Here is a 27,185-nt window from a genome sequence, read left to right as displayed (position 1 = left end):
AGCCCATGTCTGCTCATTCTGTGCAGCTGGCGAGGATGGCAAGGAAGGCTCCCCTGCTCCCAAATGCCACCCCAGCTCCCCCAGGGCTGCGTGCCAAGGACCCCCGCGCTGCCCTTACCTTCAAGCGCTCCGATGTCCAGGCCACGTTCCTGTGGGAAGCACCGCGTCCCCCTTCCAGCGGTACCGAGCCCGTGGCTGGAGCTGTTGTGCCCGGCAAGGCGGGTGGCACGGTGGGGTCAGCCCTCTCCTGAACGCCTGGCCGAGCCGGAGCCCCCCTGGGACCCCTCCGAGGGCTGGAAGTGCTGCACGCCACGGTGACAGGGATCCCTTTTTTTATCCTTTTATTATTTTTTTTTATAGACTAAGAGCAGAATATGAAAATCACCAGCCAAAGCACTTGAAAAAAAGATCGAGAATGGTTTTTTTTTTGTTGTTTTTTGTTTTTTTTTTCGTTTGTTTTGTTTTGTTTTTCCCCAAAAAGTGTCTGTGCGTTTGCATAGGTCGGGTCTTCACGGAAGACGAGGAAAATCCAACACGTTCGACTATGTACAAGCCAGCCCGGGGCCGGCGCCGCTGCCTATGGTACAGTATAGATATATCTCTGTACAGTATGTATAGATCTATATGGGTATGTACAGACTGCCCGGCCCCGGGGGTCCCTGCTCTCATCGGGCTCGGCGCTGCCCCCCTAGCCACGGGGCAGCCCCGGGGCACCGGGAGGGTGCGGGCAGGACCCCGCGCTCCCGGGGACGGCTCCCGGCGGCGGTGGCCGCGGCCGCGGGCGGGATGGGAGGCGAGTCCGGCCGGGTCGGTGCGTGCCGCGGTCCCAGCTCCGCGGGCGGCTCTCCGGGCAGGGGCTGGCGGGCTCGCGGTGCTTCCCCGCTGGCTCTCACGAGGGGCAGCAGGTCCAGGGGGCCGCGCTCGGCGGAGCGGCGCTGGCCGGGCCCCCGTGGGCGCCGGGAGCTACGAGGCCAGCAGAGTCATGAGGAAGAGCGCGGCGGCCACGGCCAGGGGCAAGTGTTCCCGCTTGGGGCTGGTGCCGCTGATGCTCTTCTCCAGCTTCGGCATCTCCGGGTTGAAGTTTTCTGTGGGGAGGAGCGAGAGGATGAGGAGGGCAGCAGGGTGGCCCTGAACCCCCACCCCCGTTAGCTGGGGCTGCCCCAGGGGCGGCGGCGGGGACGGGGACACGGCGCTGCGGGGCCGGGGGCTGCGCCTCCTCACTCACCCAGGTCCTCGATCTTCACCTCGGGCCGCAGGGTGAACTGGGGCAGGGTGGGCGCCAGCTTCTCCCCGGAGTGCGACGCTGTGGAGGGAGAGAGGGGACGGGGGTCACGCTCCCTGGATGCCCCCGCAGCCCCCACGCAGCCCCCTCCCCTCAGGAGGGACGGGGCACCCACCGGCCGGCCTCGCCGCCCCCGGGATGGGCACGGGGGTACTTACTGGAGGCGCAGCAGACAAACACCTTCATCTTCAGGCAGGCCCGGTGGTGGTTGTGTGTCGGCGTGGCTGCAAGGCAAGAGCGTGCTGAGAGGGGCTCCGTGGCAGGGATCCCAACCCCAGGCACCCCGAGGCTCGGTGGGGCTGGACAGAGAGAGGGGTCTGGTACTGCCCAGGGGCGCGCTCTGGGCTGGGGGAATGCAGCAGCACCCCAAATCCTGCACCGATGCCCTGTACCAGCACCCCATCAGCTCCAGCATCCCAAGTTGGCACCAGCATCTGGCACCAACGCTGAAATCCTGCAGCAGCAGCCCCTGAACCCTGATCCTGCATCAGCATCCTGCACCCTACATCACCATCCCCCAGCACCCCATCACGCACTGGCACCCCCATCCACAGCCCCAACCTTCTTCCCATCTTTTCCCACACCCCTATCTGTTCCCTGCATCATGCAAAATCCCCTCCCCTCCACCCCCTTGCTCCTTCAACCTCTCCCAGAGCTCCAGGTTCCCAGTCTTAGAGGGGAAACAGCTGCCCAATTTGGGGGGTGCAGGGGAACCAGCCAAAGGGGACGCAGAGGGGCCCAACTGGGGTGGGACCTGAGGGGATCCAACTGGGGTGGGACCTCAGGGGACCCAACTGGGGTGGGACCTGAGGGGATCCAACTGGGGTGGGACCTCAGGGGACCCAACTGGGGTGGGACCTCAGGGGGGGCTTGGGGGCTGTGTGGGGGTCCCGCCCCGGCGCCCCACGTACATATGTAGTAGTACTCCTGCCCCGCACGGAACTCGTAGCCCAGTGAGAAGGCGCTGTAGCGCTGGAACTTCTCCGAGAACTTGATGGGGCTGTGGGGCGCGTGGGGCCGGTTGCACTCCCAGCGCTTGAAGCCCTGGCTGGTGTTGCAGGTGCGGTACCCCTCCGCGTTCACCATGTAGAGCACGTACTGCTCCAGCCGGTGCTCGGGCACCGAGGCGTTGTAGTGCGGGCAGTAGATGTCCAGGTAGTCGTTGACGTTCACCTGCACCGTGTAGCCCTCCCGCCGCAGGCTGCGAGGGAAAGAAGGGGTGGGAGGTCAGGGACACGCCCTGCACTTCTCCAAACAGCGCTCTCCAAGGGGAGCCAGAGGCTGGATGAGGCTGCAGCGAGGGTTGGAACTCTTGGAGCAGTGATACCCCCTGCTCCACCCCTGTGTGGGACCCCTGCATGGGCTTAGCCCCACGAATGGAGCAGAATCCCCATCCTGGAGGGCACGGGTGGAGCAGGTGGGGGACAGGCGCTGCTGGGGACAAGCGTCAAGCCGCACGCAGAGGTGGGACGGGCAAGAGCACAGACAGCCTCAAAGATGGACAGACAGACCCAGAAGGGCATCGGCGTCCCACAGGCACCGGGGTCTCCACGGGGCGCGGTCCGTGGGTGCGCGGGGGACCTCGGAATTCCCTGGAATTCCCTGGAATTCCCTGGCATTCCCCGTTTCCAGCAGCCTGGAGCCGACCCACCGCTGCCGCCCACCACGGCCCTGGCACGCGTCGCAGCTCGGAGCCAGGATTTCTCACCCTGCTCCGGCTAATCCCGTTAGTTCGTTAATGCCGTAAAGGGTGGCCCTGGGGGAGCCTCATTTACATTGATTAGGAGCAAGCAATCCCCTCAGATCCACTCAGGAGAGGCTCGGCTGGCTCCTAATCCGCGCCCGACGGAAATCCCGGCCGCGGTAATCCTCGCCGCCGCTCTGACCCGCTGCTCCTGCCAATTCATTACCAGCCGGCGCTGGCTCGGCACCGAGCCGCCGCGGCAGCACCGGACCCCGACCGGCCCGCGCTGCCCCGCATCCCGCGGGACACGGCCAGCAGCATCCCGGCACGCGTGCTCCCGGTTCTGCACCTTTTCCCACCTCTCAGGGCAAACCCCCGAGCGTGAGCCCCCCAAAGCATCACTCCGCGTCCCCTCGGCTTGCTTTGGGCGGGGGGCGCCGCCGCCCCTCGCGGAGCCGAGCGGTTCCCTGGGTCTCCCCGGCAGGGCTGGGCAGGCAGCGGGCAGGGCTACGCGTGCAGACGCCCCACCCTGCACCATCGCCCCCGGCGATGTTTGAGGAGCCCCGGCACGCCGCCAGCGCCCGCGGCACCCCGAGCCGAGCGCCGGAGACAGAACCGTAGCGGGACCCGGTGTCGGGCGGCAAAGGAGGGGGACAAGAAGCGCCGCCTCCGGCAGCCGGGGGGAAACGGAGGGGTGGTTGAAGGCAGAACTCATCACTCGTGGGACAGGGAGCGCAGCCCCACGCGGCCCCTCCCTCGCTGCGCAGCCGCTATTCCGCAGCCCATCCCGGCACCCGCCGGCAACTGCTCCGCCGGGAAGGTGCTGAGGCAGCCACCCTTGCTGAGCGGGCGCCGGGACCTTTCATCTTCCCCCTTTGATGTGGTGGGAAGGGGGGCGGGGGGAGAAAAAGGCTTGTTATTAAAGAAATGGCCCCAAGGAGAAAATTGCAATTAACTCCACGCGGGACGCAGAGCTGGGACGCCGGCGTACCCCAATACCAGCTGCCCCACACCGGGGCGGGCACCCGCAGCTGGGGCTCCCCGCAGCCGGGCTGTGGCTGTGCCAAGGGACAGGGGGACTAGGAGAAGTGTCACGAGTGGCACTCTGTCACGGGGTGCTGGGGAGCCCCGTTCCCCTGTGGCACCCAGTGCTGAGGCACGGTCCCCTGGGACCCCAGGCTGGGGCTCGTTAAGCCACAGCTCATTAAGAGGTGTAGCTGCTGATAAACAGCCTCACTAACGAGGCACCAAAATGTCCCCCCGGGCTGGGGGACAGCAGCACCCATGGCAGGGTGCAGGAGCCTCAGGTGGTGTGGCAATGCCCATGGTAGTGACTCCCACGGGCACTGCCAGCTGCCACAACATGCCAGGAGCCCACGGGCATCATCATAAGCTGGGAGGGGCCGGGGAATGGCCCCTTTGGGGAGAGCCACAGGGCCACCACAGCCCGAGGCACATCCGGGCGACCCCAGTAGCAGCTTTGGCCACAACACTGTGTCCCTGCCACGCTTGGCTCCTGCACAGTCGCTGCAGAGCAGCAACTCCAGGTACCCCCAAATCCAGCAGCCCCCTCAGTGCAGTGAGACCGAGTGCTCCAAGATCTGCTGACAGCACCATCCAGGAAGCTCGTGGGCCTTGGTTTGGGGTGGAAGGGCAGGAACAGACACTCTGGGAGAGGGACTCTGCCTCTTTTCTCACCAGCACCCATCCCAGAGCAGGCATGAGCTGCCTGGTCCCTGCCAGCTCCACAGCACCTGGGCTGGGATGGACCCTCGATATCCCGGCAGCCATGGCACGGCCGGTGGGGATGGTGGGCTCTGGCAGTGCCCGAAGGGTTAAGTGCGGGAGGAGAACGGGCAGCATCACTTCTGCACGACTGCGTTTGTAGAGCAGGGCTTGGTGAGGCAGTGGTACCTTCCAGCAGCCTGTCACGCTGGGCAGATGGATGTCCCCTGGCAGCACCGGCCCCGGGCTCGGCGCCCGCCGGCCCCACACCGGAGGGACATCGGTGGCACCCTGGTGGTACCCCTGGCTACCTGGCACGCCGCAGCCACCGGTGAGCCGGGCCCCATCTGCTGCCATAAATCCGGGCTGCGTGCCGCACGCTGGCTCCCACACTGCCGGGGAGCGCCTGGTGCACTGCAGCACGCCCTGGCAGCGGTGGCACGGCGGGACCAGACCCCTGCCCGGACCCCCACACTCCAGAGACTCGCTGCCACGGTGCTGGAGAGGCCTGGAGGGCAGCAGGGCCAGAGCTGGGCTCAGCACCCCACATGGGCGGTGCCAGCGGTGAGGAGCAGGGCAGCGGGCTGTGTCCTCCATGTGGTGCCCCCCGGCACTGGACAGCCCCCAGCACAGCCAGGCTCTTTGTTCGGGCTCCGGTAGCTTCGTCCTTTTGGCGCATCCGCCGCCCATCCATCACCCGGGGAACAAAAAAGTGCCATTGATTTACGAGTCCCCTTCTCGTCACCCCGCAGCACAGCGAGAGGCAAAGGCGCATCGACCGCTGCGGCCGGTCCACCCCAGCGGACGGACGGACGGACGGACGGACAGACCGACCGTCCTCCCGCACCCAGCGCGGGGAGATGGGGGGCTCAGCGCGCCTCCCCCCCGCCCCGTGGCAGCCCTCCCCACGCAGCCAGCGCTGCACAGTCACGGCGCCCAGACGGCCACGCACACGCGCGCTGGCTCGGCAGACAGCGCCCGCGACGCAGCCCACGCACGAGAGTGGCACCGAGCCACGGCACAGCCCCCCCGGCCTCGCCTGGCGCAGCCGCAAGGCGCGGGCGCTGCCGGCACCGCCGGCACACGGTGTCCCCGGGGCCACCTCCCTGCGTGGGGAATGCTCCGAGCGGGGGAGGCCAGCGCTGATCCACGCGTGGGTGCCAGCGGGCAGCGGCGGCGGGACGGGCAGAGCCCTCCCCAAGCACGCCGGGACTCCAGCAGCACCCTACAGGTGCCCCCGCCGTCACTATCGACGGCCACACAATCCCCGTAATCCCGGCTAAAGCCGGCCCCTTCCCGCGTTGCTAACAAGATCAATGAGGTTTCTAATTGGGTTTTAATTAAACCATCAATCTGCAACCGGTGACTCAATTACCAGCCCGGGCAGGAGCAGGTGGCCCCGGCCCTGTTGCACCCCGACACCGCGGCCGCTTCTCCCACGGGAACGCCGTCCGTGCTGCCGGGGCTCGGTGCCGCCCAGCGCCGTGACTCACGGGGCACGGCGCGCTCTGCCCGTGGGCACCCGCTCCCGTGACGAGCACCCGTGCACGGCTGGGTTTTTGGGGTTTCTGGGTGCCCATCCTGCGGGGCAGAGGCGTGGGGTGAGGGCTGGCTGAGCCCCCCAGCCAGCCTAGGGCTGCCAAAGGGGGTGTTGCTGGCACTGTGCCTACATTCAGCTCCACAAGTGGGCATGGAACTGTCCCTGCTTGGGCACAGCTGCCCCGCAAGCCGCAGCACCTCCTGCTGGGTGCCCCCAGACCCACGGGTCCCTCCTGCTGTGGGTGACTCCTCCTCAGCCCTGCGGGTGCCGGTGGATGGGGGGACGTGGCCAGGCACAGCCCTGGTGTTGGGGTTCGGCTGCTGCAGAGGAGCCTGGGCCCCTCCAGACCTGCTCTGCAGGGATGTGGCTCCTCTCCTGGGTGAGATATTCCCCAGCTCTGCACTGGGGCTTTGCAGAGCCCACTCCAGGCCTCTCCAGGGCCCACTCCAACCCTCTCCAGAGCCCACTCCAGCCCTTGCTGCCTGCAACACAGCCTGGGCCAGATAAAAGCCACCTTTGGAGAGGTGAGCGTGGTGGCAGTGCCAGTGCTGGCGGCAGCTGCATGAGCCGTGTGCCTGCACAAGGTGCCACAACCTCCCTGCACACAGGTGGGCTCTGACCCCCACACCACAGCCAGGCACCCTCTGTGCCCCTGTGTCACAGCACCCCCCGCTCTGCCCCCTCCACGGCACCCAAGGCCCTCAGGACGAGTATCCTCAGGTCCCAGATCAGTCAGTGGCACAGGGTGGTACACCCCAACCTGCTCTGGGGTGCTTCTTGGGGTGCAGCAGTGTCGGGAGTGCCGGCCGTGTCTGTGTCCATGAACAGGGACAAATTGCCGTCCCCATCTCGGCATCTGGGACACACAGCAGGGAGAGATCCTCCAGCATGCCAGGACCTGGCTTGTCTGGGGTCACTCCAGGAGCCCCTGACCCTGCTCAATGGGTCACAGGCCCCAAAAAAGCTAGTGCTGGGTGGACATGGCTGTCCCGCACCTTTGTCCCATGCCACCGGGCCTATTCCTGGCAGGACGGGGGGAGTGGAGGGCAGGGATGAGTCAAGGGTCATCCCACACCCCCAGGGCTTGGAGGTGATGGGACAGAGGGATGGAATGCACAGCCAGACCAACAACCAGGCCGAGCAGGAGCAGGGTTTGAGGATCCCACCTTCACAGCTCCCCTGGGATTAGCCAACACACCCCAACCCCATGGCACGAGGGGTGCTCTGCCTGCTTGGGGACCCTTCCTGGCCTCCTGGCACCGCCAGCCATTCCTTGCACAACCAAAGGGGCTGAGGTGCTTCCCAAGGCACCATCGGGCTGCTCCCTGCGGTGCCCCACGTCCTGTTGTCCCGCTGAGGGCAGCAACAGGGGTACTCAGAGTAGCATGGCAGGAGCCACAATAAATTCGTGGCCAAGGAGCGACCCCAGCCAGCAACCCCCTCCTCCCCGGCGAGCCCCGCAGGGCCGCGCTGGGCTTGTTTATGGCTCCACTTGCGGCAGGGTTGCTGGGATTTGCAGGCTGCGGCCCAGGGAGCCTAATTCCCCCCATAATTTATCCAATCCAGACACTTTGCCGCGCGGCTATAATTGCGTCCGAGCTGCCGCACTGCCTAACAATAAATATCAGCTCCGGAGTCCCTGGGACACGGCTCTGCCGCAGCCGCCCCCACCGCGCCGCCCATGCCCTGAGCCGGACGCCGGCGGCCGCGCCAGACACGCCTGCGCAGGGGGTGCGGGCATCTGGCTGCGACACCCCCGGCTTGGCACGGCCCGGGCACTGCCACCCCCTCTCCGCCCTGTCCCTCGAGAGGTGCCGGGGCAGCGGCAGGGCACGGCGGTGATTTGGGGAGTCACGGAGAGACGAGGGTGGGGGTGGCCCAGCCGCCAGCGACGTCGTGGCGATGTCACGGTGCGGGGACGAGGCCGGGCGTGAAGGGGGTCCGGGCAGAGCAGGGGGGTGCAGGGGGGGATGCCGAGCGTGGCGGCACCTCGGCATTGTGCCGCGCCTCGGCACGTCGCACACACGCACGATTTATGGGGCCCGAGCTTCCGCCCGGCGACACAATCTCAATGGCAGGGGAGGGGGCTGCCGGGGCTGCTCCCACCCTGCACAAAAGGGGAGTGGGATGGGGGGAGCCCAGGAGGGCCCCTGCACGCACGGGCACCAGAGGATGCTCTGGCTGGCTGCGTGTCCCCGCCACACCCCTGGGCACTCGCACCAGCGAGGGACGGAGAGGTGGGCGATGGCAGCCGGCGCGGATCCCCGTGGAGGGATCCACGGCCACGCCACAGGCGCGCAGCCCCCATTTCCCGAGAGGGTCCAGCCCGCACCGTGCCCGTGCACATCCCGACTCCAGCTGTGGGTGCGCCGGCGAGGGCAGAGGCAGCCCCGGCGCGGGGTGTGAGGGAGGGGCTGAGCGGCCAAGGCCACCGACCCCCGACTGCTCCGCTCCCGGCGGCCGCTCCCTCCCTCCGCTCTCACCCCCCTGTCCCCGCAGCCCCGGAGCCACCGCCGCCGCCCCGGGGGTGCCACTGCTGCCGGGCAAAGACGATGGGGGGCGGCAGGCACCTGTCGGGCCCCCCCCGCCTCCGCCGCGCCGCCGGTGCCGCTCCCGCACCCAGACATGCGGGGGGCGCGACTGGCGGGGGGAGCGGGACCCCTGCCCGCCCCGGCGCACCGGGAGATGGGTGTCTGGGGGAGCCGGACTGTCCCCGCTGCCCCCGGTGGGTCAGCGCTGGCGGGGGGGGGGCTCTTCCCCCGGTGCCCACGACCTCGTCGCGCCCGCACCGGGAGCCGCCGAGCCCCGCCCGGCGGCGCGGCCACCGGGACACGAACCGGCCGGGAGGCTGCCCCCCTCCCGCCGCAGCGATCCCCGGCTTCACGGGCAGGGCGAGGGGCACCGGGGGCACCGGCAGCCGCGGACGGGCGGCCCCGCCCGCACGAGGGCGCCGGGAGGAGACCGGCACCGGGGGTCCCGCAGTCCCGGTGTCGCCCGCCGCCCCCGGCGCATCCTTCAGCGCGATCCCCGCCGTGTCGCCGCCGCGTCCTTCCTGGCGATGCCCCCACCCCGCGCGGCCCCGGGGACACCCCCCATCCCCCCCCCCGCCTCCCGGTGCGGGTCCCGGCGCCCCCGCCCGCACTCACTGCGGGTTGGAGCTGTTCCAGTGCACGGCGTGCCGGTTGCCCAGGGCCCCCGGCGGCCCCCGGCCCGGTAGCAGCAGCAGCAGCGGGAGCAGGGGCAGGAGCCCAGCCGCCATCCTGCCGCCGCCCGAGCCCGCCGCGATGCCGGGGAATGGAGGGAGAACCGAGCCCGAGCCGCCCGCGCCCCGCGGCCCCGGCGCCCAGCTCCGCCCCGCGCGCGCCCGCCGCCGCCGCGCCCCCGCGCGCGCTCCCGCTGCCGCCCCGGGCCCGCCCCGGCACCGGCTCGGCACCGGCACAAGGCTCGGGCTGCGGGTCCCCGCGGGTGGAGACAGCGGGGCCGCGTCTCCAGGTGCCACCGGAATCTCGGCAGGACGCCCATGGGTGGGGGGCGCTGCCTGTGAAAGGTCCCGCTGCCATCGGGGTCTCACCGGGACCCCTGGGGGTGCACCCACGGGTAGGTGCACCCGTGCCTGTCCCTGCGGGATCCGGTGCCAGCGGGATCCGCGGTGCCACCGGGATGTCCCTGGGTCACCACGGCTGGGGGCATCAGGACCCACCGCGATTGGGGTCGTGCCGGGCCTTGGGGCAGCAGCCCCGTGGGTCTGAGCTGCTGAAGGAGCCGTGGGTGGGGGCTCGGGACCCCCGAGGCTCCTCAGGGTGCTGCTGCCAGTGCCATGGGGGTCACACGTACCCACAGAGGGGTTTGGCCATCCTGGAGGCACAGGAGCGGGTGGAGGGAGCGTGCCCGTGTAGCAGGACAGCGTGGCTACCGAGGGGCACAGACGGTGCCAGGCTCTGCCGCCTGCCCTGACCTCCTCAGGAGCCAGCGCTTGGCCGAGTGCCCACCCACACGTCCGGGCCCTTGTTCTTCCCACACCCCAAGGGTTGGTGGCGTGGAGATCCCTGGGGGAGCCACGGGGGCTGCGGGGATCGAGCTGAGTGCCAGCTCCCAGCGCCCGTCCTCAGCGAGATCCCTTAGCAACTGCCGTGCAGCGCCGCTCGGCAGAGCGAGTGCCAGGCACCCTGGCACACGTGTGCACGCACGGGCACGCTCGCACCGGCGTGGGCATGCACAGATCACCGGGCACACTCAGCTCACCAGGCACACACAGCTCATCAGACACACTTAGCTCACTGGGCACCCTCAGCTCATGGGGCAAACTCAGCTCACTGGGCACACTCAGCTCATTGGGCACACACAGCTCACTGGGCACACTCAGCTCACCGGGCACGCACAGCTCACTGGGCACACTCAGCTCACCGGGCACACACAGCTCACTGGGCACCCTCAGCTCATGGGGCAAACTCAGCTCATGGGGCAAACTCAGCTCACTGGGCAAACTCAGCTCACTGGGCACACTCAGCTCACTGGGCACACTCAGCTCATCGGGCACACACAGCTCACTGGGCACACTCAGCTCACCGGGCACGCACAGATTACCGGGCACATTCAGCTCACCGGGCACACACAGCTCACTGGGCACATTCAGCTCACTGGGCACACACAGCTCAGCTCACGGGGCACGCTCAGCTCACGGGGCACACTCAGCTCACCGGGCACACTCAGCTCAGGGGGCACAGTCAGCTCACAGGGCACACTCACCTCATTGGGCACACTCAGCTCACTGGGCATGCACAGATTACCAGGCACACTCAGCTCACTGGGCACACTCAGCTCACAGGGCACACTCAGCTCACAGGGCACACTCAGCTCACTGGGCACACTCAGCTCACGGGGCACACTCAGCTCACCGGGCACACTCAGCTCACAGGGCACACTCAGCTCACTGGGCACACTCAGCTCAGCTCACCGGGCACACTCAGCTCACAGGGCACACTCAGCTCACCGGGCACACACAGCTCAGCTCACCGGGCACACTCAGCTCTCTCTCCACTCCCACATGGAGCCTCCAGTACCGACCCAGTGGCCTCTGCCCTGGCAGTGCCGGCGTCATGCATCACCCGGAGCTTTGGCAGCCTCGAGGAGCTTGGGAATGGAACCAGGAGGCTCCCAAAGCTGTGGCTGGGCTTGCTGAGCCGGCCTGAGCTGCTCCTGCCAGGAGCTATCTGGCTGGCGTGGTGAGCGTGGCCAGGGTGCTGCGGTGCCAGATGTCATCTCCCCAAGTCCCCAGTGGGCCTGCTGACTCTCAGGCCTGGTCCCGGTGCTGAGTCCTGGGGGTCTCCTGGCTCCCCAGAATTTTGGGAGGAGCTCAGTGTGGGAGGAGAGCCACCCCGTTTCTTCTCGGGGTGCCTTTGGCCATGTGGATGCTGCCCCGGGCTATGGAGGGGGACAAGGAGGATGATGATGGGCAGGGCCCCGGTCCCACCCAGCACTGTGGACACCCAGTGCTGTGATGCCCGCGGCAGGGCTGTGCCCCAGCCCCCATTCCCCATCCATACTGGTGGCACTGGGAGCCCAAGCCCCTTGCCGGAGCCCTGCCAGGAAGGGGGAGGGGGCCAGCGGAAAGGCCCGGAGGACCAAAAAAGCCTCGATTAATTATTCATCCGAAGAAGTGAAGTGAAGAAAACACAACACGTGGAAAAGGGCTCTGGCTGCCTGCGGGTGGGAGCGGGGGGGAGCTGGGGGGGCTGCGGGGTTTGGCCTTCCTTGTGTGGTGGGCTGAGGTGGCAGCGGCAGCGGTGGCATCCCTGGGCGCTGCACACCTCTGGGAGGACCCGGAGCACCGGCGCTGCCACCATGGAAACGCTTTGGCTCGGCAAACCCATGGCAACACCCACCTCCACATGGAAACCCCCCCCCGCTCATGGCAACGCAGGCGCCGCCGTCAGCGCCCGCACCACGGGGGTCCCCCCGCCACGGCACCGCCGGGTGCGGGACCACGGAGGGACAATCCACGGGCTCCGGTGCGGACGGAGGCGCCCGGGGGGCAGAAGGCAGCCCCGGAGCATCGCGCTGTGTGCAGGTGTCAGCACCAGCGGGAATTGCTCCTGGAATGACACGGACAGGGGGCTTGGCCGGGTTTTGGCACAAGGGGACGTGGTGTCTGCGGTGGGATGGATGGGACACAGCCTGGCGGCTTCGCTCTCGGCGGGGGGACGTGAGGCCTTGAGCTGCCCAGAGTCAAGGTCTGCAGAGCAGCCCTGCTTGCCTGCTCTGTCCCTGTCACAAGGACCAGCAGCTTTTGGGGAAAGCCTCCCAGCTGGCATCCATGAGCACCACCGGGTGCCCGGCGGGCACGGGACCCGTTTGGCCCGCCTCGGTTAATATTTAACCGCGGCTTCCTGTGACAGAATGTCGCAACCGCAGAGCAGAGCCGGCATTCAATAAATCATCGCGCCGGGCTGGGAGCTGGGCTGGGGGAGTTGGGGGGGGCAGCGCCCAGCCGAGCGAGAGGGGGAGCCGATAAATAATTCATTAAACAAATAAACACGGTGAGAGTGCGGGGAGGAGGCAGGATTGTAACCAAGAAAGGGCTCGGTGAACGCGGGCATGAAATATTCACCAGCCACACCTACCGGGGCCCAACGCGCTGAGCTCAGGGCTCCCGACCCGCCCGCGGGAGCCAGGTGCCGGCACGCGTCCAGCCAGACACGGCAAGAACAAGCCAAAAGCATGCAGGGAGGATGGCCTGGGTCGAGGAGCTGGCAGTGCTGGCGTGGCCACGTGGAGATGAACAGTCCTGGCTCCTGCCAGCTTCTCCCGGCAGCCTCACAACTCCACGCTGCTGTTCGGGCACGGGTCTGTCCTGCCAGGCTGGCACGCCTGGGGCACACTCAGCACACACAGTGTGCCCACCGGTACCCCAGCCCTGCTCCTCCCTGCCCCTTCCCTTTTGTAGCCCGCGTCAGGCGTTAAATTTGAATGAAGCCTCACGGATGGCTGCGCCGCGCCAGCGCCTTGACGAGCACCGGGCGGGCATCGCCTCGGGGAGGGCGCAGGGTCTGAGCCTTCCCAGGTCCCGGGGAGACGGGGGAAGACCCAGCTCTGGAGGAGTCCTGGGGGACATCCTGGGGCCGGGCTTGGCCGTGCTGGCAGCGTGGACGCAAGGGAGGTGAAGATGGGCGGACAACTCCTTGGTGAGGATCAGAGCGAGGCCTGCTGCACAGAGGGACATGGGAGAAATTCCTGAATTAGCAGCCCGAGTTAATTTACGTGGAGCTGGATTCTGTGGGCTCGCAGAGGAGGGTGAGCTGCCACCACGGCCACCCGCGAGGGAGCAGCGGTGCCAGGCGGCAGCGCCAGGGCCGTCGGAGGAAATCAGCTTCCTGGTGGAGCCGCTGGATGAAGGAGCGCGTGGTTCCCAGCCCCGCCGCTCCCGCTGCCCGGCGGGAGGAAGCTGCAGGGTTCCTGCCCCGGGAGCCAGACGCCGGTTTGCCGGAACCCTGGCTCCAGCAGCTGTGCCAAATCTCACCCGCCCTGGGCGTGTGGGCACCCAGAGGTGGCGGGTGGGAGATGGGAGCCACCAGCTCCTCGTGGCTCCCACGGCCTGTGGCGGGGTGACCTCAGGTAGAATCAGGTGGCCACATGGTGCACAGCATGCACATTCCCAGTTTAGCCCACCCTGGGTGCTGGATTGCTGTGCCAGGCGGTCCTGTCTGTCCCCTGTGCCACGTCCCTTGTCCCAGCAGCCCACAGCCGGCGGCGGAGGTTACCTGGCAGGAAGCGCCTGAGTCAGCAGCCGGCACCGGGTGACTCAGCCGGCTCCTCTCCTCTCCTCCCGCATGGCAAACCTCCCTCCTGGCCTCAAGATCACTCCAATATCACCCACCCGTGGCAGCCCCGGCCTCACTCCGGGCCCCTGCTGCTCTGCCATGACCACGGCGTGGATGTGCTGGAGGTGGGAGGGCCGTGCCGGGTGGGAGGTTTGGGCAGGGCAGGGCTGGCACATGGCCCCGTGCAGCCACAGCTCTCCGGGGAAGGGACAAGGACACAGAGATGGGTTTGTGGCTGCCAGCCGCAGCACCTGGCTCCCCACTGGCCCTGGGACATGCTCTGCTCCTCCCGGCCATGCCACCCTGGTGTCCCCTGTGAGGTGTCTGGTGGGGTGTGATGCTAAGCTGATGAAGGAGTGACAAGCAGCATCGATATCCTTCTCCCACTGCACACAGATCACGCCACAAGCAGCAGCTGGAAGCACTGGCGGGGATGGCATTGAACTGGGAGGTGCCAGGCTGGGGTGCCAGGGACAGATCCACGACGTGCTGCGCTCTAGGTTGTCCCCATCCTCCTGCCCTGACCCTGCGGGTGATGGCACCAGGGACCTGCAGTCCCAAATGAGGGCTGGGGATGGGCACAGCTGACCTGGGAAACACAGGAGCCATCCTAGGAACCCCCAGCTGGCGCTGAGCTTGGCACCAGCAGTGCCCACCCGCCCCTTTGGGAACAGCCCATTCCCATCCCATTCCAGCCCACGGGTGACCGTCCCCAGGGAGAAGGGCAGGGTGGCACCGTGCCCCTGCCCTGCTGTGGCCGTGCTGCTGGGCAGAAGCGCAGGCAAACAAAGGAGCCCATAACCTGGGGGGGCAGCGGGGGGCTGGGGCCAAGCGTGCAGGCGCAGGAGATTTCAGGGCCTGAAATATTCATCAGGGCTGAGGCGGCGCTGCCGTCACGCCGGCCGCGAGCGACGGCACGGGGGGGCTTCCACAACGCATCGCCTGGAAATGGCTCACCAGAGGGGCTGGGGTGAAAATGGGGGTTCCCTCCACTGGCTGCGGTGGCCCCAGGGGATGGGAGGTGGGTGCTGGACAGGAGGTGCTGCCAGCACCGCCGGGGATAGCCTGGAGAGCAGCAAGAGGTGCTGGCAGTGTGGGCAGCCACCGCCCGAGGGGCTGGCAGAGGACCCTGGGTGGGTGCAGTGTCCCTGCAGCCTGGCAGTGCCCAGCTGCTCCATCAGGGCTAGGTGGGCTGCCATGCCTGGCTGCGAGCGTGGCCCCAAGCCCCCCATGCGGGTGGTGCTGTCGCTGCCACTCTGTGCTCCTGTGCTCCATAATTCAGAGCATCCACCCACCCGTGCTGCACTTGCCTCTGGCCACAGCCTGGCCACACTGGCCAGTCCTGCCAGCTGCTGGGACTGGCCTGGCCTGTCCCTGTCCCTGGGCTGGGACCGCAGGGACCTGAGGAGCTGCCCAGACTGCCGTGGCTAACGAGCTCTTTGCCAGAGAAGCTCGTTAGCAGCTTGAGGGATGACAGGAGCACAGGGCAGGTCGGTGGATGTGGGGAGCAGGGCCCAAGACACTCCAGGGCTCCACCTCCAGTGGACACATGCCCGGAGAGGCCGGATGGCAGCACAGGTGGTGCGAGCCCGGTGACACCCTGGCACAGAGCACCTCAGCATCCACTCGGGCACCCTTGGGAGCTGCTGCTTTGGGTGGGCAGCACCTGCCCCAGCCTCTGCCCCCAGGGTCTGGCTGCCCTGGAGACAGGAGCACTGTGCTGGGGTGATGGCCCATGGCATTTGCACCCACTCAGGAGGATGATTGAAGTCCTAATCGTCCTCCCCAGGGACGCAGAGGTTCTCCCAGCACGGGGACCATGCAGGCCCTCAGTCTGCAGCAGGTCCGAGCAGCGCTGGCAGCAAGGGCAGCTCCTGCCCGTGCCTGTCCTGACACTGCAGGATCATTGTCCAGCAGGATTACATCACACTGGGGGTGCGCTCCAGCACGTGCAAGGGCACAGGCACGACAGGACAGACGGACACAGGCATGGACAAACAGCCACCCCGGCCTGGAATAGTGATGCCACAGGCAGCATCTGCACGGGCACACCCACCGGTGCCAGGCTGCCTCACACCCCAGTGACCCTCCCCGCCACACCGGCTGCCACCCTGGCTCCTGGAGTGGGCACAAGCCTCGGTGCTGCCTGCTGGTCCCACCTGGCAGCTGGCCAGTCCGAGGTGAGGGTGGGACGTGCCAGCCCCTGCCTGTGCCACCCAGCCCGGTGCCCGCACCCTCATTGCTATGGCAGGAGCGGGCTCGGTGCGTGCAGCTCCGCTTAATGAAGCGGCGCGGGCCGGCTCCCTGCGAGCTCCCGCTGAGCGTTTGGCGAAATGATAACCTTGACGACGCGCATCATCGGGCAGGGCTGCTCGGGGAACGCCGCTCCCCGCGCCCAGCACTGCTCTGGCGGTCTGCAGCCGCCCGGCCACGGTGGCATCACCGAGCTGGCATCCCCGAGCTGGCATCCCCGAGCTGGCATCCCCAAGCTCGCATCCCCGAGCTCGCATCCCCGAGCTCACATCCTCGAGCTGGCATCCCCGAGCTGGCATCCCCGTGGGTACCGAGGCAGCCGGCCCGGGGCGGGTGATGGGCCCTGCGGTTCGGCTCAGAGCCCTGCGGCCGGTGCCCGCTGCCCAGCCCGTCGTGCCCGAAGGTTGGCATTCCCAGCGCCCCGCTCCTCGGGGCTCGGCGTGCGTGTCCCCTCGGCACACGCGTCCCCTCGGCGTGTGGAGCCAGTGGCCCCGTTTCCATGGTGACACGGAGCCATTTCCCATCTCCGGGATGCTCTCCACAGCTCCCGGGTGGGCGCTGCCGCCGTTGCCCTTTGCCCACGGGAAGCAGGCGGGGGTGGGCCCCACAGCCCTGGGGGGCTGTGCTCCCCCATTTCAGTCACCGGGGTGGGGCACCGTGCCCCGTGTGCCCTGTGTCCCCTGTGTGTCCCGTGTCCCCCGTGTGTCCTGTGCCCCGTGTGTCCTGTGTGCCCTGTGTGTCCCCCGTGTGCCCTGTGTGTCCTGTGTGCCCTGTGTGTCCTGTGTCCCCCGTGTGTCCTGTGTGTCCTGTGTCCCCCGTGTGTCCTGTGTCCCCCGTGTCCCCCCTGTGTCCTGTGTCCCCCCTGTGTCCTGTGTCCCCCCTGTGTCCTGTGTCCCCCGTGTGTCCTGTGTCCCCCGTGTCCCCCGTGTCCCCCGTGTGTCCTGTGTCCCCCGTGTGTCCTGTGTCCCCCGTGTCCCCCGTGTCCCCCGTGTGCCCTGTGTCCCCCGTGTGCCCCGTGTGTCCTGTGTCCCCCGTGTCCCCCGTGTCCCCCGTGTGCCCCGTGTATCCCGTGTCCCCCGTGTCCTCCGTGTGTCCTCGGGCTCCTCTGGGGTGGCCGCAGTACCTGACCTCATCCTCGTGCTGGGGTGTTGGGGGGGGTTTGGGGCACGCTCTCGCGGCAGGGTTGGGTGGGGGCAGCGTGGCCGGGTGAGGGATCTGATGCCAGGAGTGGGAACGCCACAGAGCTAAAGGGGCTGTGCCCAGCAGGCTCATCCTAGTGCCAGGCTCATCCCTGTGGTGACAGCGAGCCAGGCCACGGTGGGCACTGCCATGCCATGCTCCCTCCTCGCTGCCTGCTGCGGCTCCCAGCCCCTGGCACCACTCGGCTCTTTATCCTGCTCTCCATCTCCGTGCTGCCTATTGCCATTTCCCATCACTTGCTATTCCAGGTGATAAATTTTTCCTCCCCACTTTCTGAAGGTTTAACTCCCACCCACCTGGGACACCCGACATCCTCACCCCCCGCTCCTCCCCACGGGCAGCCCAGCTGGTGTAGGTGGCACCGGGAAGGGGGGTAGGGGCGGCCCCGAGGCAGGGGGATGGCGAGACAGAAGGGATGGGCTAATGGAGCCCATTCCTTGAATAGATTCAATTTCTGCCGCGGCGGCTGCGGGGTGCGGAGCCATCAATTGGATTCAGGGGACGGGGAATCTGATTTGGAGCGGCCGCGCCATCAATTAGCCGTTATTGATGGCATTGCTCATTGGAAGTCGATGGGATTTGAAGCTGGTGGCAGCTCCTGCATACCAAACAACGCTGCCTCAAGGGCAGGGCCCAGACCCAGCACCTAGCACCCATGCTGGGGGTCCCACAGGGACTCCCTGGCCTTGTCTGGGAATCCTCTGAGGGTCTGGGGAAGGGGTGCTGCAATGGGTAGCCCCCTTCTGGAATTCCTGCATGGGTTCCTGCAAGGCACAGCCCACCAGCATCCCTGCACGGGGCTTCTCCAGGGCACAGTTGTCCTCCAGCATCTTTCTATGGGGGCCCTTTGGGGGATGCCCCCACCCAGCATCTCTGCATGGGGGTCCCAAAGGGCATGGCTGCACCCTGGAATCCCTGCATGGGGGTCCCGCAGGGCATGGCTGTGCCCTGGAATCCTGGCATGGGGACCCTGCAGGGCATGGGGGTCCTGCAGGGCATGGCTGTGCCCTGGAATCCTGGCATGGGGGTCCCACAGGGTACAGCCCCCCCATCATCCGGGCATGGGGACCCTGCAGGGCATGGCTGCACCCTGGAATCCCTGCCCGGGGTCCCACAAGTCACCATCACCCCTGACATCCCCACACGCCGCTCCTACAGGCATCGTCGCCCCCCAGCACCCCCGCAGGGGGGTACTTTGGGGGATGCCCCACCCAGCATCCTACACGGGGGTCCCTTGGGTACCGCATTCCCCAGATGGTCTCACCCCCTCCTGGGGAGGGTCGGGTCCCCCGGGAGATGCCCCCCCGTGCCCTGGCAGCCTCTGCGTCCCCCTGGGGCTGGGGCAGGGCGGGGTGCAGGATGGGGTGCACTGGGGGAAGGGCAGGCAGCCGGGCTGGGGGAGGGGAGCGGCACGGTCGATGCTCTCGCTCAGCCTCTTGCCAAGCAGCTTCTTTCTCCCAGAAGCCATAAAACCTGTCTGACGTGCCCGGCACCGCTGCGGCAGGCGGCCGGCAACGCCTGCGCGGCGGCCAGGGGCTGGGGGGCCCTGCTGCAGGCGGCCCCGGGGGGATTTGGGCCCCTCTGGAGCCCCTCGGGAGGGCAAAGCGGGGGGCTGCACTCACGGGATGGGAGACCCAGAGCATCAGGGAACTCTCCCACCGGTTGGCAGGCCTGGGGCATGTGGCAGAGCCGTGACTGTGACGGGGACCCGGCTGTGCCATGGGATCAGCCCCCGCTGATCCCCGTTCCCCCTGCAGCTCCCCAGACCTCCCCATTTTTGGCGTCTCATGGGGCGCGTAGCAGATGGAGAGATGGACAGAGAGTGGCTGCTCTGTGGGCACCCCGACCACACCCAAAGGTGGCAAGAAGGACCAGGGTGCCTGGCTGGGGGCTTTGGGTGAGTGACCCCCGAGCCCACTGCCCCCTCACCCCCTGTCCCATGCTCATCCCACCACCAGGTGTTAATTACCAGCAGCTCGTCTGTAATTAAAGCTCTCCCGGTGACAGGAGCTGACGACTCAATATCAAACTGCTGCAATTAAGCCCTCGGCCATGGAGGCTGTGCAGGGAGAGAGGGGCAGGGACACTCTGGAGGGGACACCCTGGAGGAGCCACCCTGGCACCGGTGCGGGCATGGGGGGCACGGGCAGGGGGACGGCGGGGGCCGCACGGCCGGGGCGCAGCGATCTTGCAAATATTGTATTGCTCAGTCACTACCAAGGGTTAAAACCGAACCGAGGGGACGGAGGAAAGCGTCTTCCCAGAAGACAGATCAGCGTGTCCCCGCTGGAGGAGGACACGGCGGCGGATGCCACCATCGGAGCTGCTGCCCCGCTCCGGGCTCGGGGGTCCCTGGGCCCCGGGGGTGGGGGTCCGTGGGGAAAGGCACGAGATGAGGCGATGGCCGTGGGGCAGAGAGGCGCTCGCTGAGGGGACCCCAGCGCCAGGCGGGCGGCCAGCGGGCAGTGCCAGGGGGGCGGCGATGCCGGCGCGAGGACTCGCAGCAATCCCGGCGACGGAGGCGATGCCGGCGGCGAGCGGTGGCCCTGAGAGGGAGACAGCCCCGGCCAGGGATGCTTCAGGGCAGCAGGCAGGCGCTCACCCACGGGAGCCCCCGCTGCCCCTCACCTTCCAGCCCGGAGCTCCCGGCCCCAGCTCGGCTTTGCGGAGGTCCAGCAGGCGGGTCATGGCCTGGGGCTGCCCCACGGGCTCGGGGGGTTTGGCTGTGAGGAAGAGTCTGGAAGCGGCGTCGGGGCACGAGAGCCCGTCCCCCCGCCAGGGACAACGCCGGGGTCAGATCCAGAGCAGGGCCAGGAGCACGAGCGGCAGGCACGGGCCGCAGGGCGGCGATGGGAGCGCGGAGCCCCGGGCAGGAGCCACATCTGCCGGGGCAGAAGCAGAGGTCAGGGCGAGCCGGTGCCCGGCCTCCCGGCCCCGCTCCCGTACTCACCGGCCCCGCTCCCGTACTCACCGGCCTCCCAGCCCCGCTCCCGTACTCACCAGCCCCGCTCCCGTACTCACCGGCCCCGCTCCCGTACTCACCGTCGGGGCCCCCACGCCCTCGGGGCTGCGAATTTGGCACCTCCGTCACCGGCTCTGGCGCTGTAAAAACCCCCCACGGCTGTCAGGCACCGGCTGCCGCGGGTTCCGCGGAGCCGCCCCCGAGGCTCCGGGATCCGCCGAGTTTTGGGGCACGGCCCCCCCCCAGCCGGACTCACTGGTGCCTCGGCAGCAGACGGTGACGCGCAGCTTCAGGCATCGTCCGGCGCTCTCGGGGCTGGGCACGGCTGGGCGGGGGGGTCAGCGGGGACCGGCTCCGGTGCGGCCCCCCCGGGACCCCCCCGGGACCCCCCCGGGACCCTCCGAGACCCCCCCGGGACTCCCCCGGGACCCCCCCGGGACCCTCCGAGACCACCCCGGGACCCCCCGAGACCACCCCGGGATCCCCCCGGGACCCCCCGAGACCCCCGGGGCCCCCCCGAGACCCCCGGGACTCCCCCGAGACTCCCCCGGGTCCCCCCGAGACCACCCCGGGATCCCCCGAGACTCCCCCGGGACCCCCCGGGACCACCGGCGGCGGCTCCGCGCGGCCCGGGGGCGCCCCCTCCCGGCGGAACGCGGGCACGGCGCGCCCACCCCGGAGCACGCGGAGCCCACCCTGCCCCCCCCAAACCGGGACACCCCGAAACGGGGCACCCAAATACACCCTGCACCCCCACCCTGCCCCCCCCAACCGGGACACCCCGAAACGGGGCACCCAAATTCACCCTGCACCCCCACCCTGCCCCCCCCAACCGGGACACCCCGAAACGGGGCACCCAGACTCTTCGTGTCCCTGCCCCAGAGCACCCAAATACACCCTGCACCCCCAACCGGGACACCCCGAAACAGGGCACCCTCCCGGCACCCCCACCCCAGAGCATGCAGAGCCCACCCTGCACCCTCAACCAGGGCACCCTGAACTGAGGCACCCCCAACCAAGGAACCCCCAACTGGGGCACCCCAACCCCTCCATCCCCCACCCTGGAGCACGGCACAGCCCACCCTGCACCCCCAACCAGGGATACCCCAAACCAGGGCACCCCGAACCGGGGGCACCCCGACTCCTCATGCCCCCACCCAGGAGCACCCAAACAGCCCCTGCACCCCAAACCCGGGGGTACCCTAATCCCTCATGCCCCCACCCCGGAGCACCCAAATACCCCCTGCACCCCGAACCAAGGGCACCCCGACACCTCGTGCCCCCTCCCTGCAGCACCCAGACAGCCCCTGCACCCCACATATCCCCCACCCCAGGGCATCCAGACCCCACCCATGCACCCTGATCCCCTTGTGCCCCCCTTCATGGGCACCCACAAACCCTTTGAACCCCGATCCACTTGTGCTTCCCTCCAGGGGCATCCAGAACCCCTCTGCACCCCAAACTTCCACAAATCCCCCACCCCAGGGCATCCAGAACCCCTCTGCACCCCACACCTCCATGAATCCCCCTCCCTGGGCATCCAGAACCCCTCTGCACCCCACACCTCCATGAATCCCCTGTCCCAGAGCATCCAGAACCCCTCTGCACCCCAAACTTCCATGAATCCCACATCCAAGTGCATCCAGAACCCCTCTTCACCCCACACCTCCATCCAGAATCCCCTGTCCCAGGGCATCTGGAACCCCTCTACACCCCAAACTTCCACGAATCCCCCACCCCAGGGCATTCAGAACCCCTCTGCACCCCAAGCTTCCACGAATCCCCCACCCCAGGTCATCCAGACACCACCTGCATCCCCATCCCCTTGTGCCCCCACCCTTGGGACACCCAGAGCCTCCTGCACCTCCCCCCCCGGCATCATCTAGAACCCCTCAGAGACATCCTGGCTGTACCCTGCTGCCCCCATACACCCTAAACTCGTTCCCACGGGGATCCTGGTGACACCCAACCCTGGGGAGCTGCACCCAAGACCCCCTGGCACGTTCAGACCCCGGGGCCAGCACCCAGCACCCCGTGAGCCCAGCGCGGTGCCCGCGGCGCCCCGGGGGCACTCACAGATGTAATAGTAGGTCTCCCCCGGCTGGAACTCGAAGCCGAGTGAGAAGGGGGTGAAGCGCTGGATTTTCTCGGAGAATCGGACGGGCCCGAAGGGAGCCCGGGGCCGGTTGCACTCCCAGCGCTTGAAGGCGCCGGGGGTCTCGTAGCAGCCTCGGTAACCCTCCCGGTCCACCATGAAGAGCGTGAAGGTCTCTGCCCGCCCGGCGGGCACCGGCCCCTCGTAGTGCGGGCAGTAGATGTCCAGGTAGTCATTGATGGCCACCTGGATGGAGTAATCGTCCCGCAGGAACCTGGCGGGCAGGAAGAGCAGGGGGTTCCCATGGGAGGGCCGCCCCAGCGGAGCGGGGAGCTGCGCTTTTCCCAAAAAACCACCGGCCGCGCCATCAGCTCCGATTAGCCGCAGGCCGCTGGAGCTGAATGGGCTCGGCCCCGGCGGCCCAGGGGGTTTGGAGAGCCACGCTGGCCAGGCACAAAGCCCCTCGCCGCGGGCACCCGCCGGGCCGTGATCGGCCGCGACACGCCGGCGGGGCGCCGGTGCGGCGGGACGCTCCGGTCCCGCGGGGGGCGCGGGGCGGGCGGCGGAGCCCAGCCCAGGGGATGCTCCGAGCTCCCGGTTGTGCCGGCAGCAAGTGCGGCCGGGCCGGGGTGGAGCAGCCGTGTGCACATGAGCGGGCACACGCGTGTGCACACACGCTCGGTCCTGAGCGTGGAAAAGAGGGGCTGGCAGGCAGATGTCGGCCCCACGGTGTTGAGAGAGTGCAGAAGATTCATCAGCGGGATGGCAGCGCTGGCAAAGGGCGGCTGGAAGCCCCGACACCCCACTCAGGCCGGGGGCTCCCCGAGGGCAGGATGGAGCACAGACTCCTGCTGATTCAGAGCATCCCACGGGTGACGCCGGCTGGGACGGGCCTGGGCAGGGCCAAGGGCTGGGGGGACGGCACCTGACCCAGCAGCGGGGCACCCAGAGCCCCCCTTCCTGGGGCACCCATGGGTGGTGGGGCGTCACCTCCCCCATCCGCAGGACGGGAGCAAGGCAGCGCCTGTACCCCCAGCCCTGCCCGTCGTGTGCCAGCCTGCCCCGGTCCAGCAGAGCACGGAACCTCCACGGGGGAGGATCCTGACCCTGCCTCCCGCTCCCAGAGAAGCCCCAAGCTGGGAAATACCTAAAATGGAGGAGGTTGGGAAGAGGGATGGAGCCAGAGCTTGGCCTGCTGGCGACAGCCAAGCCCACGGGCAGCACCAAGGGCAGGGTGTGGGCCCCACCAGAGGGGACACTTGCCACGGAACCCCACAGCCCCGAGAGTGCCACCCACCAGCCTGATGCCACGAGAGGATGCCCAGAGTTCAGTGCTGCCATGGGCATTCAGGCTCAGCACAGGTGGGTACCACGGGCAGATTGGCAGCACCAGCTTGGTACCACCAAGGGTTGGTGCCACCAGGAGCGCCCGCTGGCCTGGGGGCAACCAGAGCTGCCCACTGGTGTGGGAACACCCAGAGCTTGGTGCCACCAAGGGTTGGTGCCACCAGGAGTGCCCGCTGGCCTGGGGGCAACCAGAGATGCCCACTGGTGTGGGAACACCCAGAGCTTGGTGCTACTGAGGGAGACTCACGAGCTGATGCCAGCCAAGCTGGATGCCACCTGGGGCTCGGTGCCACCAGCAGTGCCGGGGGCTAAGCACCACCCCGGTGTGCTTGCTGTCCCGGTGGCACCCAGGGATGCCCAGTGGCTCGGTGTCACCGGCAGTGCTCGGGGCTCAGTGCCCCCCATGGGCACCCGGGGGTCGGTACCGGCTGGGGCACTCACCGGCTCTGTCCTGCCCAGGGCTCGGTACCACCGGAGGTGCCCGGTGCTGCTCGGAGCTCAGCACCCCCGGGGGTTCTCACCCGCTGCACAGCGCCCGGGGCTGCCCGGTGGCTCGGTACCACCGGGGCTGGGTACCATCGGGGCCTGGTACCACCGGGGCTCGGTACCACCGGGGCCCAGTACCACCGGAGGTACCACCAGGGCTTGGTACCACCGGGGTTTGGTACCACCGGGGCTCAGTACCACCGGAGGTACCACCAGGGCTTGGTACCACCGGGACTGGGTACCACCGGGGCTCGGTACCACTGGTTCTCGGTACCACCGGGGCTCAGTACCACCGGAGGTACCACCGGGGCTCGGTACCACCGGGACTGGGTACCACCGGGGCTCGGTAGCACTGGAGGTACCACCGGAGGTACCACCGGGGCTCAGTACCACCGGGGCTCGGTACCACTGGTTCTCGGTACCACCGGAGGTACCACCCGGGGCTCGGCGCCGGTGGGGATGCCCGGGGGCTCGGCGCACCGGGGGCCGCTCGCCAGCTCAGCATTACCTGGGCGCTCGCTGCTGCCGGGGATGCCCGGTCCCACCGGGAGGTGCTCCCCGGCTCAGTCTCACCCACGGGAGCCCGGTGGCCCGGTGGCCAGCAGCCCCGCCCCCCCCCGAATCCCACCGCCCGCCGGTCCTCCCGTCCCGTCCCGTGGCGGCGGCGCGGGCCCGGGGCTCGGCGGGGCCCGGGGCTCGGCGGGGCCCGGGGCGTACAAAGGCGGCGGGGCCGGCGGGGGCGGCGGCGGTACCTGGGGTTGCTGCCGTTCCAGTGGACGCCGTGGCGGAAGCCGCGCACCGGCGGCGCCCAGAGCAGCGGCGCCCAGAGCAGGAGCCCGAGCAGCGGCGCGGGGCGCATGGCTCCGCCGGCGGCGGGGGGCGGCGGGGGCCGCGGGCGGGGCGGCCCGGCGGGGCTCGGCACGGCCCGGCCCGCCCCGAGAACTTCGGGCCAATCCCGCCGCGCCGCCGCCCGGCAACTTCACCGACTGCCATTAACCCTTGGCGGGCGGCACCGGCACCCACCGGCACCGGCGCCGGCATCGGGACCGGCACCGAGACCGGTAACTCCCCACCGGCATCGGGACCGGCAGCGGCAGCCACGCCCCGGTCCGGCGCCCCCGGTACCGCCAACACCCACCGGCACCGGTATCCCTGGCAACTCCCCGGTACCTCTCCCAGTCCGACACGACCCGGTACCGTGACTATCCACCGGCACCGGGACCGCCACTGCCCGGGCACGTGGGATCGGCATCCCCGGCAACGGCATCCCTGGCACCGGCACCGACCGACACGCCTGGCATCCACCGGCGCCGCCCCTGGCACCGGCGGCTCCGACCCAGTCCGGCTCCCTGCCAAACCCCCCCAAGCTGGCACCCACCGGTACCGGCACCGGCAGCGCCGCTTGCCCCCGCCGGCACCGGGATCGGCACCGGCACCGGGATCGGCACCCACCGGTACCGGGCACGCCCCGCGGGGCCCGGGCACGGGGAGATCCCACGGGGCAGCTCTCACCCACGCGTGTGACCACCGGGCAGCTCCTGCCCACGCGTGTCTGTGCCCACGAGCAGCTCTTGCACACGCGTGCCCGTGCACACGGGAGACTTCTTGCACACGCGTGTGCTGGCGTTGGTGGCACCTGCTGCCCACAGGTGTCCCTGCACACCTGGCAGCCCTTGCACACGTGTGTGTCTGTGCCCCTACAGCAGCTCATGTACACACGTGTGACACCCGTGCCCCTGCCCACCTGGCAGCCCTTGCACACGTGTGTGTGTGTGTGCCCCCAGAGCAGCTCATGTACACACGTGTGACACCCGTGTCCCTGCACACCTGGCAGCCCTTGAACACGTGTGTGTCTGTGCCCCTACAGCAGCTCATGTACACACGTGTGACACCCGTGTCCCTGCACACTTGGCAGCTCTTGCACACGTGTGTGTCTGTGCCCCCAGAGCAGCTCATGTACACACGTGTGACACCCGTGCCCCTGCCCACCTGGCAGCCCTTGCACACGTGTGTCTGTCTGTGCCCCCAGAGCCACTCATACTCACATGTGACACCCGTGTCCCTGCACACTTGGCAACTCTTGCACACGTGTGTGTCTGTGCCCCTACAGCAGCTCCTGCACACACGTGTGACAGCCGTGTCCCTGTCCACCAGGCAGCTCTTGCACACGTGTGTGTGTGTCTGTGCCCCAGAGCCACCCATACTCACATGTGACACTTGTGTCCCTGTCCACCAGGCAGCTCTTGCACACGTGTGTGTGTGTGTGTGCCCCCAGAGCAGCTCCTGTACACACGTGTGACACCCATGTCCCTGCACACCTGTCAGCTCTTGCACACGTGTGTGTCTGTGCCCCCAGAGCCACTCATACTCACGTGTGACACCCGTGTCCCTGCACACTTGGCAGCCCTTGCACATGTGTGTGTGTGTCTGTGCCCCCAGAGCAGCTCCTGTACACACGTGTGACACCCGTGTCCCTGCTCACCTGGCAGCCCTTGCACACGTGTGTGTCTGTGCCCACAGAGCAGCTCATGTACACGTGTGACACCCGTGTCCCTGCTCACCTGGCAGCCCTTGCACATGTGTGTGTGTGTGCCCCCAGAGCAGCTCCTGCACACATGTGTGACACCCGTGTCCCTGCACACCTGGCAGCTCTTGCACACATGTGTGTGTCTGTGCCCCCAGAGCCACTCATACTCACGTGTGACACCCGTGTCCCTGCCCACTTGGCAGCCCTTGCACACGTGTGTGTCTGTGCCCCTACAGCAGCTCCTGCACACACGTGTGACACCCGTGT

General features: G+C 68.3%; 1 protein-coding gene and 1 long non-coding RNA gene across 2 annotated transcripts; both read right to left on the bottom strand.

The window, feature by feature from the left end:
- Positions 1-324: 324 nt before the first annotated feature.
- On the bottom strand, positions 325-9,568 carry EFNA3 (ephrin A3). Its single transcript, XM_021532179.2, has 5 exons — positions 9,378-9,568; positions 2,194-2,483; positions 1,441-1,506; positions 1,226-1,303; positions 325-1,085 (listed from the first exon to the last, which is right to left on the bottom strand). The coding sequence occupies exons 1-5, from the start codon at positions 9,488-9,490 to the stop codon at positions 964-966; spliced, it is 669 nt and encodes a 222-aa protein (XP_021387854.1). The 5' UTR covers positions 9,491-9,568; the 3' UTR covers positions 325-963.
- Positions 9,569-19,687: 10,119 nt separating this feature from the next.
- LOC110471496 (uncharacterized) lies at positions 19,688-20,219 on the bottom strand. The gene is made up of 2 exons (XR_013341323.1): positions 20,130-20,219; positions 19,688-20,047 (listed from the first exon to the last, which is right to left on the bottom strand). It is a non-coding gene; the product is annotated as an uncharacterized LOC110471496 (long non-coding RNA).
- Between the last annotated feature and the right edge of the window lie 6,966 nt (positions 20,220-27,185).

Source organism: Lonchura striata, chromosome 33, assembly GCF_046129695.1.
Source record: "Lonchura striata isolate bLonStr1 chromosome 33, bLonStr1.mat, whole genome shotgun sequence".
NCBI classification, from domain to species: domain Eukaryota; kingdom Metazoa; phylum Chordata; class Aves; order Passeriformes; family Estrildidae; genus Lonchura; species Lonchura striata.
This window is presented reverse-complemented; position numbering and strand designations above follow the sequence as displayed.